Source organism: Elaeis guineensis, chromosome 5 (genome assembly GCF_000442705.2).
Source record: "Elaeis guineensis isolate ETL-2024a chromosome 5, EG11, whole genome shotgun sequence".
Taxonomy (NCBI): Eukaryota; Viridiplantae; Streptophyta; class Magnoliopsida; order Arecales; family Arecaceae; genus Elaeis; species Elaeis guineensis.
Genome location: NC_025997.2, coordinates 12,623,861 through 12,645,380, shown reverse-complemented (window position 1 = coordinate 12,645,380; position 21,520 = coordinate 12,623,861). Strand labels below are relative to the sequence as shown.

General features: G+C 38.5%; 2 protein-coding genes across 4 annotated transcripts in view; one reads left to right on the top strand and one right to left on the bottom strand.

The window, feature by feature from the left end:
- The window catches only part of LOC105044902 (guanine nucleotide exchange factor SPIKE 1), a 30,980-nt gene extending 20,057 nt beyond the window's left edge, over positions 1 to 10,923 (top strand). For both annotated transcript variants that reach the window (XM_010922985.4, XM_073257554.1), the window contains exons 20-31: positions 259 to 452; positions 1,312 to 1,442; positions 2,847 to 2,922; positions 3,095 to 3,205; positions 4,632 to 4,814; positions 5,338 to 5,481; positions 6,659 to 6,832; positions 6,916 to 7,263; positions 7,344 to 7,676; positions 8,593 to 8,778; positions 8,874 to 9,848; positions 10,507 to 10,923. In XM_010922985.4, the coding sequence (XP_010921287.2) occupies positions 259 to 452; positions 1,312 to 1,442; positions 2,847 to 2,922; positions 3,095 to 3,205; positions 4,632 to 4,814; positions 5,338 to 5,481; positions 6,659 to 6,832; positions 6,916 to 7,263; positions 7,344 to 7,676; positions 8,593 to 8,778; positions 8,874 to 9,848; positions 10,507 to 10,761 (3,110 nt within the window). In that variant the 3' untranslated portion in view covers positions 10,762 to 10,923. The remainder of the gene's footprint in view (positions 1 to 258; positions 453 to 1,311; positions 1,443 to 2,846; positions 2,923 to 3,094; positions 3,206 to 4,631; positions 4,815 to 5,337; positions 5,482 to 6,658; positions 6,833 to 6,915; positions 7,264 to 7,343; positions 7,677 to 8,592; positions 8,779 to 8,873; positions 9,849 to 10,506) is intronic.
- A 1,195-nt stretch (positions 10,924 to 12,118) lies between these two features.
- Positions 12,119 to 20,564, bottom strand: LOC140858079 (protein NCA1-like). 2 transcript variants are annotated; one of them, XM_073257553.1, is made up of 8 exons: positions 20,343 to 20,564; positions 18,916 to 19,290; positions 18,602 to 18,824; positions 18,293 to 18,438; positions 17,188 to 17,275; positions 16,931 to 17,077; positions 12,714 to 12,863; positions 12,119 to 12,609 (listed from the first exon to the last, which is right to left on the bottom strand). In XM_073257553.1, the coding sequence occupies exons 2-8, from the start codon at positions 19,272 to 19,274 to the stop codon at positions 12,535 to 12,537; spliced, it is 1,188 nt and encodes a 395-aa protein (XP_073113654.1). In that variant the 5' UTR covers positions 19,275 to 19,290; positions 20,343 to 20,564; the 3' UTR covers positions 12,119 to 12,534. The 2 variants fall into 2 exon arrangements, with proteins under 2 accessions (XP_073113654.1, XP_073113653.1); XM_073257552.1 differs by lacking the exon at positions 20,343 to 20,564 and adding an exon at positions 19,888 to 20,323.
- Between the last annotated feature and the right edge of the window lie 956 nt (positions 20,565 to 21,520).

Here is a 21,520-nt window from a genome sequence, read left to right as displayed (position 1 = left end):
CCTTTAGAACCTGAATATCACCGTTCAGATATAAAAATCGACATACAGCATAGAATTTTGTAAATCAGTTTAACTTAAAAAAGAAAATTATTTCCCTCAAAAAATAAAAGAGAAAATTATTACTCAAAATTCAGTTTGGCTCAAAATGCTTGTAAAATTCATTTACACCATCTGTGCATTAGTGAAGAGGTTTTAATAATGGAAAAAGGTTCCTCCATTTGAATTTATAATAAGGCTGCTGCCATTTCTTTCGTCTAGGTGAAGATATTCCACCACTGCAGTTAAAGGAAGGTGTATTCCGATGTATCATGCAGCTTTATGATTGCCTTCTGACGGAGGTTCATGAGCGCTGCAAGAAGGGTATGAGCTTAGCCAAACGCTTGAATAGTAGCCTGGCCTTCTTTTGTTACGATCTATTATCGATAATTGAACCACGCCAAGTTTTTGAACTGGTATGTTGATTCCATCTTAACTGTTTCTAGGCTTTAATTGTTCCTATGGGTACTTTTGGTTCTATGCTAAGCAGCTAAATGTTTTGTTTGCCCGTGTTTCTTTGCTTTTGAATGTCATTGGGTTGGAAAAAAACACTAACTTTGTTACAATTAATTGGTACTATTTTAGATTTTGTGCGGATTTATGACCTTTATCATAGTATAGAGCCTACATGCCTTAGGAACAGCATTTGTGATGTGAAATTACATTTATAGAGCTAATCAACCAAGCTGTTCATGTGCTGATTATGTAGTGTGAATTTAAATCAAGTGATGGAATCTGTTACAATAATGTTGCTGTTGATGGTTTTTCTCCTTTCACTTCACAAGAAAGAAGGGAACGGACATAGCTTATTATCATATCATGGATGTCATCTTGCTTGCAGGGCACTAAGTTACATCTCATGTACGTTAATGCGCTTATTCCAGTACCTCGATCTTAGCATGTATTTCCTCTCAGCAAAGCATCAGTCTTGTTTTCATTTTGTCTAACAGTCATTATGCAATGCTTAAGTTTCCATCTTAATCCAGCTCATATTCAGTTACTTGAATTCTGCCATGTCTGCATCACAAAATTCTGTTCTCTCCAGGTCCATGGAATGCTGTAAATATTTCTTGAATTCCTTTTCTTCTACTAATACTATTGTTGTTCAAACTACCCCCCTGTAGCTGAATTTTGTTCATCTGAATGTGTTCACTGCTATGGCCATGATTGTCAATAAATAACAAGTGAAGTCGATATCTAATTTTCTAGATTAGATTGCTTGGCCTCTCTCCTTCAACATGTCTATATGCATAAAATTTATTTGATTTGCTTCAGGTTTCCTTATATATGGACAAGTTTGCCGGAGTTTGCCAATCAGTCCTGCATGACTGCAAGCTGACCTTTTTGCAGATAATATGCGATCATGATCTTTTCGTGGAAATGCCTGGGAGAGATCCTTCAGATAGGTCAGATTTATTTGACTCTTCTTCCTGTTACATCCTGCATTCAGTTGATATATTGAATCCTGATACTATTGTTCATTAGCTTCACTGTGCCATAGGACAATCGTTTCACCATTGCAGAGTGCTCCTATATCAGTATGAGCACCCAAGGGCTCATAATGAAGGAAACGATGTTCATAGTTTTGAATTAATTTATCATGCAGAAAATGCATGGAAATATTATTTTCTTTTACTTGAATTTCATGTAAACGAGTCCTTGATATATTAACTGTATGTCCATGTTTAAATTCATCTTATGTAGTGCAATGACCTGCAACTTGAAGGGAAAAAATGTTTAACATTATTAATTATCTGCTCTATATTTGGGCTGTAAATGAGTCAAGTTGGGTTTGGGACCAGCTTGAGCTAGACATGGTACAAACTAGCATTTAGTTTGTAAGATTTAGACCCAAATCTTATGCATCACTTTGGTCTTTATCATGTCAAATCTCTTTCTGGACAGTCTTTGTTGGGTCTAAGTCGAAGAGGCAAGAGCTGTACATTTTGAACCAATTTTGTTGGGTCGTATTAGATCTGTTTTGGGTCTGATCAGTTAGGTTTTGTTCAATGCTGTGAGATCCATATCCATCCTAATTGAAGGTTCACTCTTAGACGCAGGACACATGCCCAACTCATGGTTCATAACCTTGGGTATGGTCAGGTTTGCATTGGGTATGATGTTATTTATGCTGATGCCTGTGGTTGTATTTACACTAGGATGATATGATTCTTCTGTTCCACCAGAAAAAAAAAAGGGATCCAGAAATGTTTATTTGATGAACTTGAGATCCATTATTTTTTAGCTGAAATGGTTGGGACAAGGCTTGTTGGTAATATTAATGCTTAATATACCATGTTGCAATTTGCTTGGTCTACTAATACTTACCAGAAATGGAAATGTCTTGTGCCAGGTCATGACAAACTAAGTCTGGAGTTTCTTGGAAGCAGTTAAAACCCTTTCCTTCCCTTTGTTTGTTTCAATGATAATAAAATTTAATGAACTCATCTTTCTTGATACTCTAAGTGGCAAATGAAAGCAGAAATAGAGGTATCCAGATATCACATTCCATTAATCATACTTCTTAGTTTTGCTTGAGCATCTTCTATACACACATGCATACATAATTCATGAACCTAATGATTTTAATTTTCCTTCCAGTTATCACCAAAGACAACTTACTTGGCCACTCTCTGTCTCCTTGTTTTAGATACAGTTGTCTAAGAAAGTTGAGTTATTTCTAAGACCAACTAATTTATATCTAATGTTCGCTATCATCTTTGAAAGGTCATGTCCTGAGAACACTGGAGAAAGCAAGAAAGCATTTATTTCATGATAGTTCTCGTTCTGAATCTTCCTTTCTTTCACAGGAATTATCTTTCTTCAGTTCTAATTCAGGAGATTTTCCTCACCTTGGATCATGATGATGTATCACAACGAGCAAAAGTGAGCTATTTATCTCTAATAAATCATACGATCTTTATCGATATAGATCATATATTGTATTTTCATTTTATTAAATACAAATTGTTATATGGTATATTTTTGTCTTTCTGCATTGCTAGGCTTTAATATAAATTTTCCTCTTTTTGTTTCTTTTTCTTTTTCATGAATGTAGGCAGCTCGCATCCTGGTGGTCCTTATGTGCAAGCATGAATTTGACTCTCGTTACCAAAAACCTGATGATAAATTATACATTGCTCAGTTATATTTTCCTCTCATTGGACAGGTAAACAAAATGATGCTTTCTTGCTTTATGTAAATATCTTTTCTATCTAATTTCTGCATCTTACATAACTATTCATATTTAGTCTCTAATCAAGATTTATGCCTGCAATATATGATTTATGAGCAAAAATTGCTGCATTACAAATATTTGCTTTAAAATTCTTCTTTTTTTTGTTTTTCTTTTAACATTCATTTTTTAACCTGTTGGGTGAAGGAAAAAAAAAAACTTTGAGATTTTTGGACTGAAAATACAATACCTTGATTTTCTGAATGTATTTCATCTTCTTAGGCATAATTTAAAATATGAATTATTCTGTGCGTCAGCCTATTTTGATTCTCCATTAGTCGGAATCTTTTGCTTTGTTTTTTCACAGTTCGGGGATATGATAAACAGAACCTAGCATGTATGTGTAATGTAATGATAAATTGAATGCTAAGGTGGCTGGGTAGGCATTGGACCAGATACACTGCCAAAGAACCAAGGAGGATCCATTAAGGATAAGAGTTTGAGTATGTATTGAAGGATTGGGAAATAGGAAGAGGAAGACCTATGCTAACATGCATATAATTTGTTGAAAGGATTCAAGAAGTTGGAATACCAACGGATCATGAAATTTAAAGAGCTATATTGTTTATGATTATGGTTATAAGTGTTTGTGTTGCAAAGGAGAAATAATAAAGATGATAAACCAAGACATCAAAATGATGTACGAGCCTTTACAGCTACATCACAGAGATATCTAAACTATCTGATGTACTTTGATGAAAATGAGGGACAGATTCATGAGAAAGTTCAGTGTGAACACCACGGATGCCTCCATATATACCCATGGTATCAGAATATGTAAACATATGATGATGTGCTTTTCAACTTGGTATGCAGATGATGCTAATGATATCTTATGGAGGCCTTGTGTAGGCTGTAAAACTTCTGTCAGCATTTTCCCAGCTGCTCCTATATGGTCTCATGCACAAGGAAAATTGAAACCATATATGCATGAACAGAATACCTTTTTTGTTATAATTGGCACCACCATAAAACCTCACGCAAGGATTCAAAAGCTTGCATAGCCCTGGGCTCTGAGGGTATGTTGCTAGTTCCTGTCTGACTAAATGTATCGTGTCTTTGCATTGCTATATTTGCCATTCATCAATTCTTACATCCAGTTGCCTATATATGACTGTAAGTTGAAACCATGGTGCAAGTTGCATAAACACATCATGCACTTTAATTATTCCTGTTATATATTGATGGCTTTAACATTTGACAATAAATGTTCATATTTTAAAAGGAAAACACAAGATCATGTTTTTTAATTGCATACAAATTGATGAAGATTTTGTAATTCAGCCATTTATTTTGTCATATTTGCTGTTGCTAATGAATGAATTTGAATTCTCTAATATGTTTGATTGCTTAATTGCAGATATTAGATGAGATGCCAGTATTCTATAATTTAAATGCTGTTGAAAAGCGTGAAGTGTTAATTGTTATTTTGCAAATTATAAGGAATTTGGATGATGCATCCCTTGTCAAGGCATGGCAACAAAGTATTGCTCGAACCGGATTATTCTTCAAACTCCTCGAAGAGTGTCTCATACATTTTGAGGTTTGTTTTCAAGCAATATCTCATTATGTTGGTTATCATCATTGCCGTTATCATCATTTTTATCATCACTGTCAATCATGTTACTGTTATTATTGTTATCATTATTATTATTAGGTACGGTCAATTGATCGAACAACCACATTGTGTTGATAACTATGTTTTCTTGGTCATTTGATCTGATCGGAAAGAAGGAAGTAATTCCCTCAACCTGCACAAAGTGGTCTACATTGAGTCTAGTGATCCTCCTTGAATATCATTGCATGGCATTGTTGATTTTAAACAGCTCTCTCTCCGAGCTTGTTTCCACTGAATTAGTCGAGTCATCATAAATTGTTCCCTTTTGTTTTGCACACTCAACTGCTGTGGAGACATGCTTGCCAAGCATTACTTTATTTTTATCTATAATTATGGTCCAAATCCGTTTGCTTTAATTGGCTGTCCGAAATATCCATTTTTGATGGTGGCATGGCTGCATCCTGACTTGTTAAGTTGTTAAGCTGTTACTGTATGCTTTATATCACAGCACAAGAGACCAGCAGACAGCATGCTGATGAGCTGTAGTTCTCGGAGCCCTGATGGTGAAGGACCTACTTCTCCCAAGTATTCTGATAGGCTTTCTCCAACAATCAACACATATCTGTCTGAGGCTTCCCGCCAAGAAGTTAGAGTATGTTTTGCTTGCTTATCTATTAGCTGAAATTTCTATGCTTGATATAGTTCCAATCCGGTGCTTAAGATATTATAGAGGCCCAAATGTCTGTAATCTCATGTGACTGGAAAATGCAAGCAATCTTCCTCGTCACTTATGACTCAAATCCGTGATTAATGAAAATTGCCTAACATAAGTTCTGTCACCAACTCTCCTAGTAGGCATGATTGTAAACATGCCTTTCTCACTCTTAACTGAGCAGATAAAGTTGGCTGCTTGGGTTTCTGCACAAGTTATGGTAGAACTGTAGAAAGAGAATTTCGAGACAGACCCTGGGGTATGCAAAACACATAATTGGTCTTGGTGTAGGACATTTATGTTGCCAATATATGTTTTCAACTCAACTCACTTTTGTAATTCAACATAACATCTTTTTATCCTCTTACTAAGCAGTTTTGACAGCTTATGTAAGATTTTTTTCAAAAAGTTTTGAGTTAAATTAGGATCAATTTTGTCAGCCAATATGATTGATGCCAGCAGGGCGATAATATTTAGTGCACACTTTGCCATGATTCCTCAACAATGATGCCTTGAGCAACATAATCAAATTAATCAGCTGTCCATTGAAACCCTTTTATGTTTAATATTTGACTTCGTACATTTCTTCTCCTTTCAACTCCCGTGCCCTGCTTGTATTCCGGTTTACACTTTGCTCGTTTGTTTGACTCCTGTGCCCTGCATACACTGGGTCAATATACTCAAACTGACAACTTGCCAATCTATTGGTCACTTGATTTGCCAAACTATTGGATCTACTATTAACACTTCTATTATTGATTTCATACCTACATCAGATATCCGGCTTTTCTTCATCCTGATTTTCACATTTTAACTCTCGGAGTGCTTGATTGATATGCCTCTTGCATATCATTCTGAACATTTTCATTACTTGTTGTTGGGGAAGGAAAAACATCTGCTGAAGTGATATTTGCTTACTATATATATTTGTTTGGTGGTGTGGGGGGGAGTTGGGGGTTGCTACTAATGCTCCCAATTATGCACATTCACAATAAAATGCTTGACAAGTGCAGTGACAGCAGGATGATATATTTGTTTGAAAGGCCATTCAATCAATTTTCCTGATATTGATGTAACATTCTTTTTTCTTTGCTGAATAAATTCTTTATTTATGCAGCCTCAGGGAACACCCGAAAATGGATATTTGTGGCACAGAGTCAGTCCTCAGCTAAGCTCACCTAATCAACCATATTCTCTAAGGGAAGCACTTGCGCAAGCACAATCTTCTAGAATTGGATCTACAAGCAGGGCATTAAGAGAGTCTCTACACCCAATATTAAGGCAAAAGTTGGTATGTTTGGCGAGGTGGTTTAATCTAAATTTGTCATTTCTTAGTTACGGAGCTGCTTTGACACCCTGCACAATTTCATTCAGGAACTTTGGGAAGAGAATTTAAGCACTGCTGTCAGCCTTCAAGTTTTGGAGATGACTGAAAAGTTTTCAGTTGCTGCTGCATCTCATAGTATTGCTACTGATTATGGAAAGCTTGATTGCATCACATCCATATTGATGGGTCTCTTTTCTCGAAGTCAACCATTGGCCTTCTGGAAAGCTTTCTTTCCTGTGTTCAACAATATATTCAATCTTCATGGTGCGACTCTGATGGCCAGAGAGAATGATCGCTTCTTGAAGCAAGTTGCATTTCATCTTCTACGACTTGCGGTTTTTCGAAATGATTCCATCAGGCGAAGGGCTGTTATTGGATTACAGATACTTGTTAGGGTATGTTATTGGCTTTCAGATGAAATTCTAGGAATATGTTTGTACTGAAATTCTGATCAGAGTCTTTTCTGTGTCTACAGAATTCATTCTATTATTTTACACACACAACACGGCTGAGGGTCATGCTGATGATTACCTTATCAGAGTTGATGTCTGATGTGCAAGTAACTCAGATGAAGTCCGATGGATCTCTTGAAGAGAGTGGTGAAGCTCGGCGTCTTAGGAAATCCTTGGAGGAAATGGCAGATGAAGGTAGGAGCATAGAACTACTAAAAGATTGCGGACTTTCTGGCAATGCACTAGAGGCAATTCCTGAAGGTTCAACAGATAACCGTTGGTCTTGGTTAGAGGTCAAACATCTATCTGATAGTCTTGTCCAGGCTCTTGATGCAGGCCTGGAGCATGCTCTTTTGGTAAGCGATAAAACTATTCCATTTAGCTTGATGCATTATCAGAAATAAAAGGGAAGTCAATATTTTTGCATGGATTCTTGATTGTTCTTAAAGTAATGCTATGGTGGCCAACCAGGGTACTGAAAAAGAATGGTTTATGTCATATGAAATAATGGAAATTGGTGCAGTTTACATTGCTGGGGTGATACAAGGTGGGGTTGTGGTCTGATGCACCTATTTTTGCATGATACATAGAAATTAAGCTTTTTCTTGAAAAAAATCAAAACCAGGGTTGGATCCAAAGCATTTTTCTTATTGCATCAGTTGCCCACATTTGCAGGGATGCTCGTCCCTCAGCTGTTTGTTTTTCTTCTACACTCTAGTTTTATCCGTGTCTGATCTCCTTAAAATGAATGGCATAAGAATCAACTAGCATTGTATGGTACCTGTTGTGGCAGTGGGAAGGGCATCTTTAGTTCCACATCGGTTACGAGTTAAGAGGGAGTATGGTTATATGGATTGGAAACTTCTCTCCCACATAAGACGTTTTTTAAAGGATAAAAGCTTGAGGCTCTAAATGATCAAGGGCCACTGAAGTGTAAGGATGGTCATGAGCCAAAGCGGATAATACCTTACGTATACAGGCGCGGAATTAATCCAACCATCCGAGCCATTCGACCTCTTGACCCTTTACTGCAACAGTACTTACTGATCAATGTTCAGCATAGGGGCTCTGGCCTCCAAGTCTGCAACACATATTGGCTGTATTTAGTGACACTGTCAGGCCAATTCATTGCTGTTTAAATTTTCAAAATAAGTGTATGAATAATAAATAGACTAAAGTAACTTCATGTTCTTGATATATATCCATAACAAGTAATAATGCAAATTCCATCATGTAGGTCTTATTCTGAAATCATATGGTGCTTCTCTGCAGGCTTCTGTAATGACTGTAGATAGATATGCCGCTGCGGAGAGCTTTTATAAACTTGCGATGGCTTATGCACCTGTTCCAGATCTTCACATCATGTGGTTGCTGCATTTATGCGATGCACATCAGGAGATGCAGTCATGGGCTGAAGCTGCACAATGTGCAGTTGCGGTAGCTGGTGTAATCATGCAGGTTAGTGTACTACAGTTCATGACCCATTTAATCTTTGCAATCTTTCACCTATTCCATCTGCAGAGTTCTCTATCACCTATATATCTCTTTGATAGGCCCTTGTGGGAAGGAATGATGCTGTTTGGAGCAGAGAACATGTTGCTTCTTTGCGTAAGATTTGCCCCATGGTTAGCAATGCAGTGACTGCGGAGGCATCCGCAGCTGAGGTTGAAGGGTATGGAGCATCAAAATTGACAGTGGATTCTGCTGTCAAGTACCTTCAACTTGCAAATAAGCTCTTTGCACAGGCAGAGCTGTATCATTTTTGTGCCAGTATTTTGGAACTCATAATTCCAGTTTATAAAAGCAGGAGGGCATATGGGCAACTTGCTAAATGCCACACATCCCTCACAAATATCTATGAATCAATTCTTGAACAGGAGTCAAGCCCAATACCGTTTATAGATGCTACTTACTACCGGGTTGGATTTTATGGCGACCGGTTTGGGAAGCTGGACCGCAAGGAGTATGTGTACAGGGAGCCACGAGATGTGCGTCTAGGTGACATAATGGAAAAGCTGAGTCACATATACGAATCCAGGATGGATGGCAATCACACCCTGCATATTATACCAGATTCTAGGCAAGTCAATGCAGAGGAGTTACAGCCTGGCGTCTGTTATTTACAGATAACAGCTGTTGATCCTGTTATGGAGGATGAGGACCTGGGCAGTAGAAGGGAGAGAATTTTCTCTCTGTCTACTGGGACTATACGTGCTCGTGTCTTTGACCGGTTTCTATTTGACACCCCATTCACGAAAAATGGCAAGACACAGGGAGGGCTAGAAGATCAGTGGAAGAGGCGCACTGTACTACAAACCGAGGGTTCTTTTCCTGCTCTGATAAATCGACTTTTGGTTTTCAAGTCTGAATCTCTAGAGTTTTCTCCAGTGGAAAATGCTATAGGAATGATTGAAACCAGGACAGCCGCACTGAGAACTGAGCTCGAAGAACCTAGAAGCTCAGAAGGTGACCAACTCCCTAGGCTTCAAAGTCTACAAAGGATACTCCAAGGCAGTGTTGCAGTGCAGGTAAGATGCAGCATTTTCATGTGATAATGGGGTATTTTTCTCAAGTTGTACTGCATTTTCAGCACCTTGTTTGAAAGTCTTGATGAAGTTCTAATCTCAAACTCATGGTAAGGTTTGGACTTAAGACCTACTCTGGTCGGCTGGGCTGGCCTCAACCTAAGGTACTCAATTTTTTCAAGCCTGAGTCTGGCTGACCCAGCGTTCCGGTGTACTTCCCAGGCCTGAGCCTGCTATTTATTCAGGCTTTAGGCTTTCTGGGGAAGGGGAAGGGGAAGGGGAAGGGGGAGGTGGGACTGTAAGGGTGGGGGTGAGCTGGGGAACCAACGCGGGGTAGGAGGAAAGATGAAGTGAGAAGATAAAAAAATATAAAATATAAAATATAATATATATTTTATATTTATTATAATATATATAATGTTATATTATATTATATATATTAAATATATTATATAAATATCGGGCTCGGGTTGTATTGATGTAAACCCAAGCTTGATCTGTTTAATGGAGGCCTTAAATTTCAGACTCGGTCCAGCCCTTCGGGCTTGAAGATGAGGCCTAGATCCATTGGAAATGGTATTGGCTCCGGCATGCCACTTGGTTTTTGAGCAGGTCTTGTTTGGACCGTAAACTTGCTTCTGATATTTACCTCATAATGCAGGTGAACAGTGGGGTACTTAGTGTGTGCACAGCATTTTTGTCGGGCGAACCTGCGAACAGGCTTCGGTCACAAGAGCTGCAGCAGCTTATTGCTGCACTACTCGAATTCATGGCTGTTTGCAAGCGTGCAATCCGGGTACATTTTAGGTTGATTGGTGAAGAAGATCAGGACTTCCACACGCAACTTGTTAATGGGTTTCAGTCCCTTACAGCCGAGCTTTCTCACTACATTCCTGCCATACTTTCAGAGCTCTGATTGCCATTTGGTGTGATTGTGAACTGTTCATATGCTTGAGTCATTTTTCGACTCATGATTTCTGAAGCAATGTTAATATTTTTTTGTCAGGTTTTTTGTCGTATATGTAATCATCTTGACCTACAGGACTCAGCACCCTCTATAATGGTTCTTCGTTTTTTACCATGTTTTTTCAGTTTTGATTCTTGCTTTAGGTTGTCTTGTAGGAAGGTGTATATTCTATTTTGTAAGAAAATGTTCTATGTAGCTATCATAAAATTCTTGTCGGCAAGGCAAATTTGTTATTTACGTTGGTATGGTTCACTACTGATAACATACAGTTCAAAAAGTACCAAATTCTAAGCAGAGCAGTGAAAAATGCAGCGGTACAAGTAGGCCCCAGCCACTTGAGAGCTGCTCCTGGTTGCTCAGTGTCTCGCCGGTCATGACTCATGAGTGCAGCAGACGGGAACGATTGCTGTTTTCATCCTTCTGGTACTCTGGTTGCTGATGCCATGGGTTCAGGATCTTATTTCAACATTGCCTGGGAACTGGGACCGTGAACTGACCTGGATGATCTTCGCAGTTGGACAGGGTGGGAGCAAAAACACACGATTTCCTTTTTGCTTACAGAGAAGTCATACCCCATTGGGCAACAAGATAGATTTGAGATAGGTCTCGTAGCTTGAGGATGTAAGCGATCATCATCTCACCTTTGGGTATCTCTCAAGCTGTCCCATTGTTTCAGCTCTCAGATAAATATTTTGCTTTCTCTGAGCGTCCCTATTTATAACCTAGTTGTATATATGAATTGGCTTTTGTTCAATCCATTTCTTTTCATTTATGCTGGTTAACCGGCTGCACAATACGACTCTTTATTATGAGCCTTCTCATTTGGTTTCTGATGCCAGTGTGGAGTTAAGACACTGTTGACAACAAATGCCAGCAGCGATGCTTATTCGGTCATTTATAATTTTTTTTCGCTAAGGTCCAATCATTTATAATTATGCTTAAATATTAATATATAAGAATGCTATTAACAAATGAATGATAAGCTGCTAATCTCCACAGCCGCCTATCAGCATGAGATTGAAAATTGCTGAGCAACGAGAGCAGCAAGACGACCATTAAAGACAGTTCTATGTCATCTTTTGTGGCAAAGGGAAAAAAAACCGTGAACCTTCCACGATCCTGGTACTAATGTTTAACCAGTTGAGGGTGCAAAATGCTAGCAAGATCTATCAGCTACAAAAATTAAAGATTGATAAGGTTACAGAATGCGTACAGGGCATGCTGGAATGAAGGTATGTCCCTACACACTCGTGGACAAAACTTGAGGAACTCCCGAAAACAAACTTGCCAAAATAACAAGGTAGACTGCAAATTTAAATTAAACCTTGTTAAGGTCTAATATTATTTTCTGAATGATCAAAATACAAACCAAGCACATTATGAATACTAATGCCAAATCATAATTGGCCTTTATGTATTTTGTACATTTAGTATGAAATATCGAGCGAAGGATAATGGCGTACACTTAATATAGCTTCACTTGATGCACAACACAAAGCTACCCAACCACAGGAATATGCTTATTCTAAATGACCATGTAGCAGAGAACCATGAACATATGGTTATGTTAGATCCTCACCATGTGTGGGCAAGTTAAATTACATGCCAGGTGGGAACACAGCAGAGAATATGCATATATCTCAGTTTATGTGTTATTCATCCACCATGATTGTGAAGATCCAGCTGTTGAACAGGATGGGTTGCTCATCTTTAGCTGCCTCCTCAGACAGAAGAGTTGGAGACAGGAGTCTGTTTGTCAGCAAGCTGGCTGTGCAAGAAATCGAGTACCGAGTGACACTGCATATAAGTATCAGGAAAGTCAGTATAGAACGAACACACGTGCACACGCGCGAGAACGAGATAGAAAACAAAAGCACAAAGCCACCAAAGATGGAAGCTACCCGCTGCTCTAAACCAGCTTCATTGGAATCCAACTTCAGAGATTCGAGGCACTTTATGGCTTCCTGAAATCCATCAATTGCAACATCCTCATTGCCAAGATTCCTATCCACATCAGCAACTTTCGCAAGAGAAACTGCAAGATCAACAACCTATATGAAAATAAGTTAGCACCATATCCTCTCATCACATCACATCACATCACATCACACACACACACACACACACACACACAGAGCGAGAGAATTCTTTGGTATTATAGTCTGTCACCTATATCAATTGACCTATTATCATGGTGAGAGAATCAGACAAGGATAATTATACTTGTTTACTACATCCAAACCATTAAGATTTCTAAAGATGATGCATGCTTTATATAAGGGTTAATCAGTATAACCATGAAGATCTAAAGATAAGAGCTAACACTTCTTTACGTAGCTAAAGAAAATAAAAAAGAATACATACTGAATGTTCACAATGGTTATTTCTTTCTCAAATGACAAACGTTCATTGTCATTGGCAATTCACACCAAGCTTCCTTTCTTGATACGGGAAAAAACTTCAAAAATTATATATTATGAGCAATTTATGCTAATTACCCTTCTAATCAAAGAATTATAGTATCAGTACAAATCCTATGCTGATTAGGGGCCAGCCCCGACAGTATCATACCAGTGCTCGATATGATATATTGTGTGACGCCAATTTTTTCAATTTATTTTTGCATTGTTTCACAGTTGACACGAGGATTTGTTAAGGTCCCAAAATGTACAGATCAAACAATTTGCATGCCTTGTTCAAAAAATAAAAACTACAGCAAAAACACAGAAGTCCCATGTAGACATCAAGTTATCAACATAACTTCAACTTCGGTTTCCATGTGAGGTTCCCTGCAGGCTCTTAATCATGCAAGTCAGATTCAAAATTTAGAAAGAGGTTTTTCATGACTCTCATCATCATAGCATTCACCTAGTTTCCTAGAAAACCAAAATTTTGCTCTTAACATCTTGATATAATACAAATTTCTACATGAAAGGCCTAAGGATGGAAGAAAAACATTATTTTCAGCGTTTTAAGTAATAAAAACAATCATATTGAATTGCAAGTAGGGTAAAAATGTGTTCTATATGATAAGGTCAGGGAGAACAAGAATTTGCTATAACCCCCTCAACTGAAATCACTTACAACAAAATAATAAAGAATATTAAAATTTTTTGAAAGTAGGGTTTACTTTCATTAAAGATGAATAAAGCTATTACAAGTATCCTCTATTTAAGCTAGTGAGGTTTGCCATTGTAGAATTTGAGTCAAATTCCTCTTCCAATTCGAAGAGATCAGAACTTCATTTAAATAGCAAGCAAAAATAAAAATAATCATGGAAAAGCAAGATCTTCCTGGAGTCGTATCTCGACTTTTTATATTAACTTTGCCTTCTGTCATTTCATCTAATTCCTCTCATATCGGAAGAAGCAATCCAGTCAAAAGTTTTCAAAACAACAAAAATTGTTTGATTGAGCATTTTGGATGTCTAAATAGTGCCAAACGGTTCTTGTGATCCACCTGGATCACAAGTTAGAGATATCAAATCCTTAATTGTCCCAAGGTGGACTGGAACTTAAATTTCAGCTAGAATAAATTTCAAGCCAAGTGGCCACTAAGCCAGACATAGGAAGCATTAGTTATCCCCTTTGTATCCATTCCCATCTAATCTTCAATAGCACCTCGACTAATCTTCACCAGTCATTCGCCCCTCCATTCTCCATAACCATGACAAGTACCCCCAGCCAAATAGGCCTCCCACTTGCTACAACCTATTATCCACCTCATCCACCATCTTCAAGGCTGCTAGCCCTTTTATCATGCGAACTTGCCATCCTCCATCTTTTCCAGTAGGCCACTGCTACTTCCTCACCTACATCCCCTCTAATTTCAGTCTCTCCACCCCTCTAAGACCACCTTTCTCACTTCCATTCGCCTAAAGTTATGCCAACTACATTCCTCAAACCCTTTGATTTAGCTTAGAGTACTACACTCAACACTTAAATATGGATATCAGTATGATGCCCATCCACGGCTTCCAGCTACTAGCCTTTTTATTATGCCCACCCACCATCCTCCATCTCTTCCGGTAGGCCATTGCTGCTTCTTCACCTACATTCCCTCTAATCTCACCTGCACACCCTCCAAGACCACCTTGCTTGCCTCCATTCTCCCATAGTTACGCCCACCAACTACATTCATCAAACCCTTTGATTTAGCTTAAACCTTTAAAGTACCTAACTCAACACTTCAACATGGATATTGGTATGACACTTGAGCATGGCTCCCTAAGAAGAAATTCTAATATATTAAAAGGAGTTGATGCTTAGATAGCACACACTTGGTAGGTGAACCCAAATCCATGTAACATAGCCCATCAGCCCTTCAACATCTTTCGCCTCTTTCACTACACCCCTGAATCACATGTTGGCATTCCAATCTTGGCCAACCTCCTCTAAGACGGCTTTTCTCTTCATCCCTTGTACCTGCAGTTGCACATATTGGGACCTCAACAGCCCCTGCTTTCGCTAAGCTTCCGCATCCCCTCCAGGCTTAGTCACACTTGCTCCAAGGTTCTGAGTCTCTCAGTACATGCACTGGTGCCTAGCAAGCCCTCCAAGCTCAAGAATGGTTTTGATGAAAAAATGAGGGTTAGGCTTGGCACCAAACTTAATTAATCCAGGCCGAGCTCAAGCAGAAGTGGACTGGCCTACACGGAGACCATCTCAAACCCTGCATGTAGTGTATATTCCTACAATATCTTTAGGACACAATTGAGTTAAATTGAACAACGACCCACTTAAGTGTTCAATTGACATTATAGAGGTCAGATCAGAATTGTCACGTACTAAAAAAGTGGCCATTTTGTATAAGTGAAATAACTCATTCAAAGGAGATATTACATATAAATATTTAAACTCTACCACTAAAAATGAAAAGGATGACAAAGGTTAAAAATGATCACAAAAAACTCATATATCGAGCACATACTCAGAGGAAAATTGGCAATTCCATTGTTGCTACAACAGATGAGGCTTAGGATTTAGACTAACTAAATTATCCAAAAGTGCTAAGCCAAGTTTTAGTAATAGCAGCCACAAGCAGCTGCCGAAGGAGATCTTAAGCTTTGAGACCCAAAAGAATGTAGCATGATGCTGTCTAGGCCAGCAAAAGTTGAGACCTATAGGTGCTGGCGATCTTGTTAAGATCAGGATCACATCATAAATCATAGAAGGGGTCAAATCAGATCGGATCATGGATCAGCATGCAGATCATAAAAATCTTTCCTTTACTTTTAAACCACAAAAAAAAAAAGAAAGGTTGAAATAACATGAAAGATGAGAAGCATACTTCAATCGTGCTTCAAGTGAATAATGAGTAAGAAACCATCATACAAGGACATCAAAATATCACCACCAACAACTATAATTTCAGACATGTCCAAGTAGTAATACTAAGTCTAATTAATTAATATAGCTTTATTTCACCATTTAAGTCAGTTGGATATCTTAGTTTGAGTTATTTGATCCTCCCATAAAAGTGTGTACCTCTATAGGCTTATTGAACTCAATTATCCTTCAAGGTAAAAGATTATAGGAGTCAAAATTTTAAAATGGTAGGATGGATAAATTCTGGGTTATACATCCCAAACAACTAAATTTATTTTTTCTTTACCCTTGAAAGCTCAAAGGAATTGCTTAGAATGCATATCTAGCATCCTCATTTCATACTACTGTCTAGATAATTTCTGAACTCTCTCTCCCATATACTTCTAGTTAAAATAGGCTACCAGAACCTAATCCAAAATCAACCTGAAAACTTGTCTACAGTTAATATAAAATTGCATAACCTAAACTAGTATGACTCAAACTGAAGTATGAAAACCCCAACAATCAAAAGAATGCCCTACCATCAGCTATTAGAGTTGGTAATTTCCAAAACTTGAAAACACCCAGTACCATAAGAACACTGGAAAATAAAATCCTGACATGCAAGTAAAATTTTAAATAAAGATGCTAGTTAGAGTTGGCATGCATCATATTTACATGGATATGGAAAAGCAAACTGTAAATAAGTTATTTGGTTTAACTGAACTTTCAAAAAAGGGATATGACTATTGCACTATTTACCATGAAGAAATTAATGATATGAAAGTAATAGGAAAAGGACAAATGTTTACCTGGGAAGATGCATTAGAATGCTCCTTGACTGCATTTCGACGAACATCCAAAGATCGTATATAATAAATTTTTGCAGATTCCAGGTCTCCATCATAATAACTAAGATCTCCAATTTTATTTAATGAAACTGACAGAGTGTGAACCAACTGTAGAAGAATATATGGTTAGATTAGCTTGCTGAGTCCAACAGCCAACAACAAGTTGTATATGATGTTTCAAATTTTGGGATTTTTAAGGTTAAAAACCAAATACCAACCTCTAGATCTTTTGCAGGCAGCTTTGAAAGAAATTCAACACTCTCTTCATAATAAGTGACCGCTGAACCAGTATCACCTATTGCTCGACTGCATTGCAATCATGCACGCACGTAACTTTAACATGCAATAATGATAATATGAGCATGATTTAAATAGCAATTCAGAATCATTTTAGGCATACTAGAATCAATGAAATTATGTTAGTCAATGTATAGATCTTTTCTAGAAGCATGAGAAGGACATATGGATGACTTCACAAATAACTTGATCTCAGATAGAACACAATGGCCATAATAAAGATGAGCTCTACAAAGCAAAAACTTAAACAAGGAACCACCTCGAGACCCATCTCAATGTCATTTATCATGTTCAAGTATGCAGACTGAGAGTGATCTATGAATTAGTATTGAATTTTCCCAAGTTGGTACTCATTGACCTACAAAAACCTTATTTGATATTTTATGTTTCAGCATGTAGATAAAAATATTGCTTATGTTTCTCAGTCTTTCCCCCTTGACTTTATGGTTTTTGGGGTTGCTTTGCCCTCTTGGAACCTGCCTAGTGCCAACCCTCTGCAGCCTGTATTCTTTCAAAACTTAGTGTCCAGAGGAAGAATATTGCTGATTTCAAGATTCTATCAGACTTCCAGCTAGAACAATTCGATTTACCTAAAGCTAAGGGCCATTACTCAAAATGAAGGGATCGAGATACTACTAAAATATGAACAATCATATGCAAGTCCTAATAGATTTTATCAGTTCATATAGATCTATTGAAAAAAATGCAGTTTAAGTTTCCACATGTTATGTTAAAAAAGGGAAGCCTAGTGCAGCCATTACGTGGTCTGCAGAGGGTTAGATGGATGCAGCCTTACCCCAAATGTGGAGAGACTATTCTGTGTTTCAAATCCATGACCTCCAGGTCAAAATGGAGCTTGCTTACTGTTGCACCAAAATCCTCTTTTTCACAAGTTATATCTTTGTTAATAAAAGAATCCTAATTAATTAAGACTGATTTGGTGTTAATATGTAAAAGCCTGTATTAGAAGCACAGACTTGACAAATTTCAAAACAGAAATTGAGGAAACATGGAAAGGAGATGCACCAGCAGTCCCCTAGCATTCCTAGGACAGCCCCAAGTTGCAAACATAAATCTGATGTGTCGTCTGATGTCTGTAATTGTTCCCGGATATCCTCTGCACAAAGACTAAGCCTTGATTTTGCACTCTCTATATTCTGTGCACGGAAAGCCTGCAGATAAAACAGAAAGCCTAACTATGAGGCGGTTGTACAAGGATGTGTGCACAGATAGGATATTACTAAACTAACCTAGATAGAGGCTATAATTTTCAATTTTAGAATATCAGCAGAGAGAGAACTGGCCAGATAATAGCCTCATGTTTGTTTTACTCACCCTCATAGCTTGTTGCACTAGAAAAGCCCCCCTCTCCATAGAAACATCCCCATATATCACATTTTTCTTTCCATCTACTTCTTGCCCATCTGCACTGACTCTCTTGATTCTAGCATGGCCATTAATGAAGCGATCAACAGTGACCTGAAGTTCAGTGTCAGGCTCAATCTTCTCTATGTCAGCACCACACAATGGACAATCCTTAAAGCGAGAGATGCATACTCTGTTGAAACAAGTGGCAGGTAAGAACATTTAAACATTGTTTTCCTACAAGAAAAGTGCATGACATGTCATATGCTGTATGCACTACCCACTTGCAAAATTTATGGGAGCAGGGCAAGCATTTACTACTTTGATAAAGCAATGCCTGGCAAATCATGCAGCTTAGAGGACCCAGCTTAAATGTATGAGAATCATATCCAAAGGGACATTTTGGAGATACTACGGCAGAATCATTGCTCTTTGTATCTACTTTATCATCACATTCTGCCTTATGTCTATTGTAATTCCCCTCATGTTTCATAGGACAGCCACCATCAACAGAAGCAGAATCATTGCTCTTCGTATCTACTTTATCATCACATTCTGCCTGCTGTCTGCTCTGCTTCTCATGTTTCACAGGACAGCCACCATCAGCACAAGCTGCTTTAGCAAATGGACAAACAGAACTCATACTGCTCGAGCTTTCACTGCATTAATACAAGGCACTACTGTAAAAATAATGGGGGACTGTTGTAATTTTTTCATTACGAAGGCTAGAGAACAGGCCAATAAAAAAAGGCAGCATATCACAAGTAGACCATTCTAAACTCTATTTTTATTTCCTCCATACACAATGGGCAAATCAGACCTCATCATAAATATATGATGATTCATTCAGTATCGATAAACATCATTCTGTACAAGAAAAGGCAACTCTTTGTTGATACATTCAGACTTATTTAAGTTAAAGAGTCATTATGAACTAACTAATCCATACATTAACTAAATGCCAATACAACTCACATGATCTATAGAAATTGTCACAGAGGGAAAAACTTGTACTCTAGATATATTATGGCTAAAAAAATCATTGTGTACTGAAAATGAGAATCTCAAATAATCCTTTGATTGAAAAGTGAAGAGTTTCATATGTTTTTCCCGTTCCTTTGTTTCTTTTTCAACATTGTAAACCAAATTACACTTTTCATGACTTGAACAGCTGAGAATATCATTCTCCTAAAACTTCACATCAAGACTGTGGATCTAACTATCCATAATTTGATCTTGGAAGTCTAAAGGATTACCCATGAATTGTCCTGGAATGAAGTATACTTCAAAAACACCGAACCTTTTCGTGGAAACAAGAAGCCGAACAAGATCGAAGAAAACACTCCTTCGCGTTGTCCATACCGAGAAGGGAAAAGAATTGAGCACCATATAAATCTATAAGCGATAACAAGAGCTCAAGAATCACCCTAATCTTCCTCAAACACCAACCTCTCTCATAAAGACCATCCCTAAACCCGTCCAGATATCCGCCAAAGTGGATCAAGAAAGCCCTAACCCTATCCATCGGCCCCGAATTCCTTCCACTGTCGTCAGAACTTCCCACAATTCAAACCGGACCAACCCTAATCCCAGAGGAATTGCACCAAATGACACGACCTACGGCACGAACTCGGATCAAATCAAAAGAAACGCTAGCGACATCGATTGAAGGAGGAGAAAGAAGAAGGAGAATCAGAAGAAAGAGGAGTACGCGTGCCGATCGCCGCAGGGGCAGCAGTCGTGGATTCCGTCGCAGAACAGCAGCAGTGCCTGGAGAAGCGATCCGACGGAACAAAAAGGGATTCTATTGAGATCGGAGCGGGTTCGTAGGAGCCGCAAATTCTTGCTGATCTTTTCTTGATTTATTGATTTATTGAAAGTTAGAAATTTGTGATGCTGGTGGGATTGCGAAACCGTGGAAAGTAGTAGATCAGATTGGTGGGCGTGGCACGAGTATTTATGGAGGTGGTGTTAGATCGGCCATCCACGTCATTTGAGACCAACCGTGTCACATTCACAGGATAAGGAGTAGGTTTTTTTTTTTTATTCCGCCCACCCATCCCACCATTCCCTCCCGGCCCCCCTGGCGCGTGATCCAATCACCGCCTCTAAGCAGTAGATAGCGATAGGAGCTAGGACAGGCGAGCCCTCAGCCCACTTAGCGAATTCTCTCGGCCCAGACCTAATGGGCCCATCTATTCCATTTTCATTCCAAACCCACTACGCGACGTAGTTATAACTGTTATATAAATGGTGAAATTCTTTGTGCACCGCGGGCTGTGTAGAACCGTCTGATTGGCTCATGCACAGAACTGGAAGATTTTTTTTTTTTCCGTGTGTCATGAGCCAATCATCACCGGCAATGCGCGCGTTGTGCACCGCCTGCAGTGCACAAAGAATTTCGCTATATAAATGATGCGGGAACCAGCAAGTTGGATCGATAAGTGGGTGCTCAATGTCTTATTTGTTTGATCTCGCCCTCATCCTCATTAGGCTTCCTCCAGTCCTAGTTATCAAAAATAATTAACATACAAATAATTTGAGAACCCATTCTACCTCCATCTAATCCATCCAGCCGGGCAAGGCTGAGCAACGCACACGTGTGGATCGTTTTAATGCTTAAATGTCATGGAAGAGAATGAGTATATATGAGCCATATATTAAATTTCTGATATAGCTTCCCTCGAATGCACACGTACCAGGGCGGCCCAGTTGTCCTGTAGCCTGTCAACCAAGCTCAAATTCAGGCAACTAAATCCAGAAATTAGATGGGCACTGAGCCAACCATAACTGCCTTGAAATGGTGAACGCCCAATACACCTATCTGATAAAAGAAAGATGAGAAATTTTTTGTGCACCCTGTGCACCGTCCACGGTGATTGACTCATG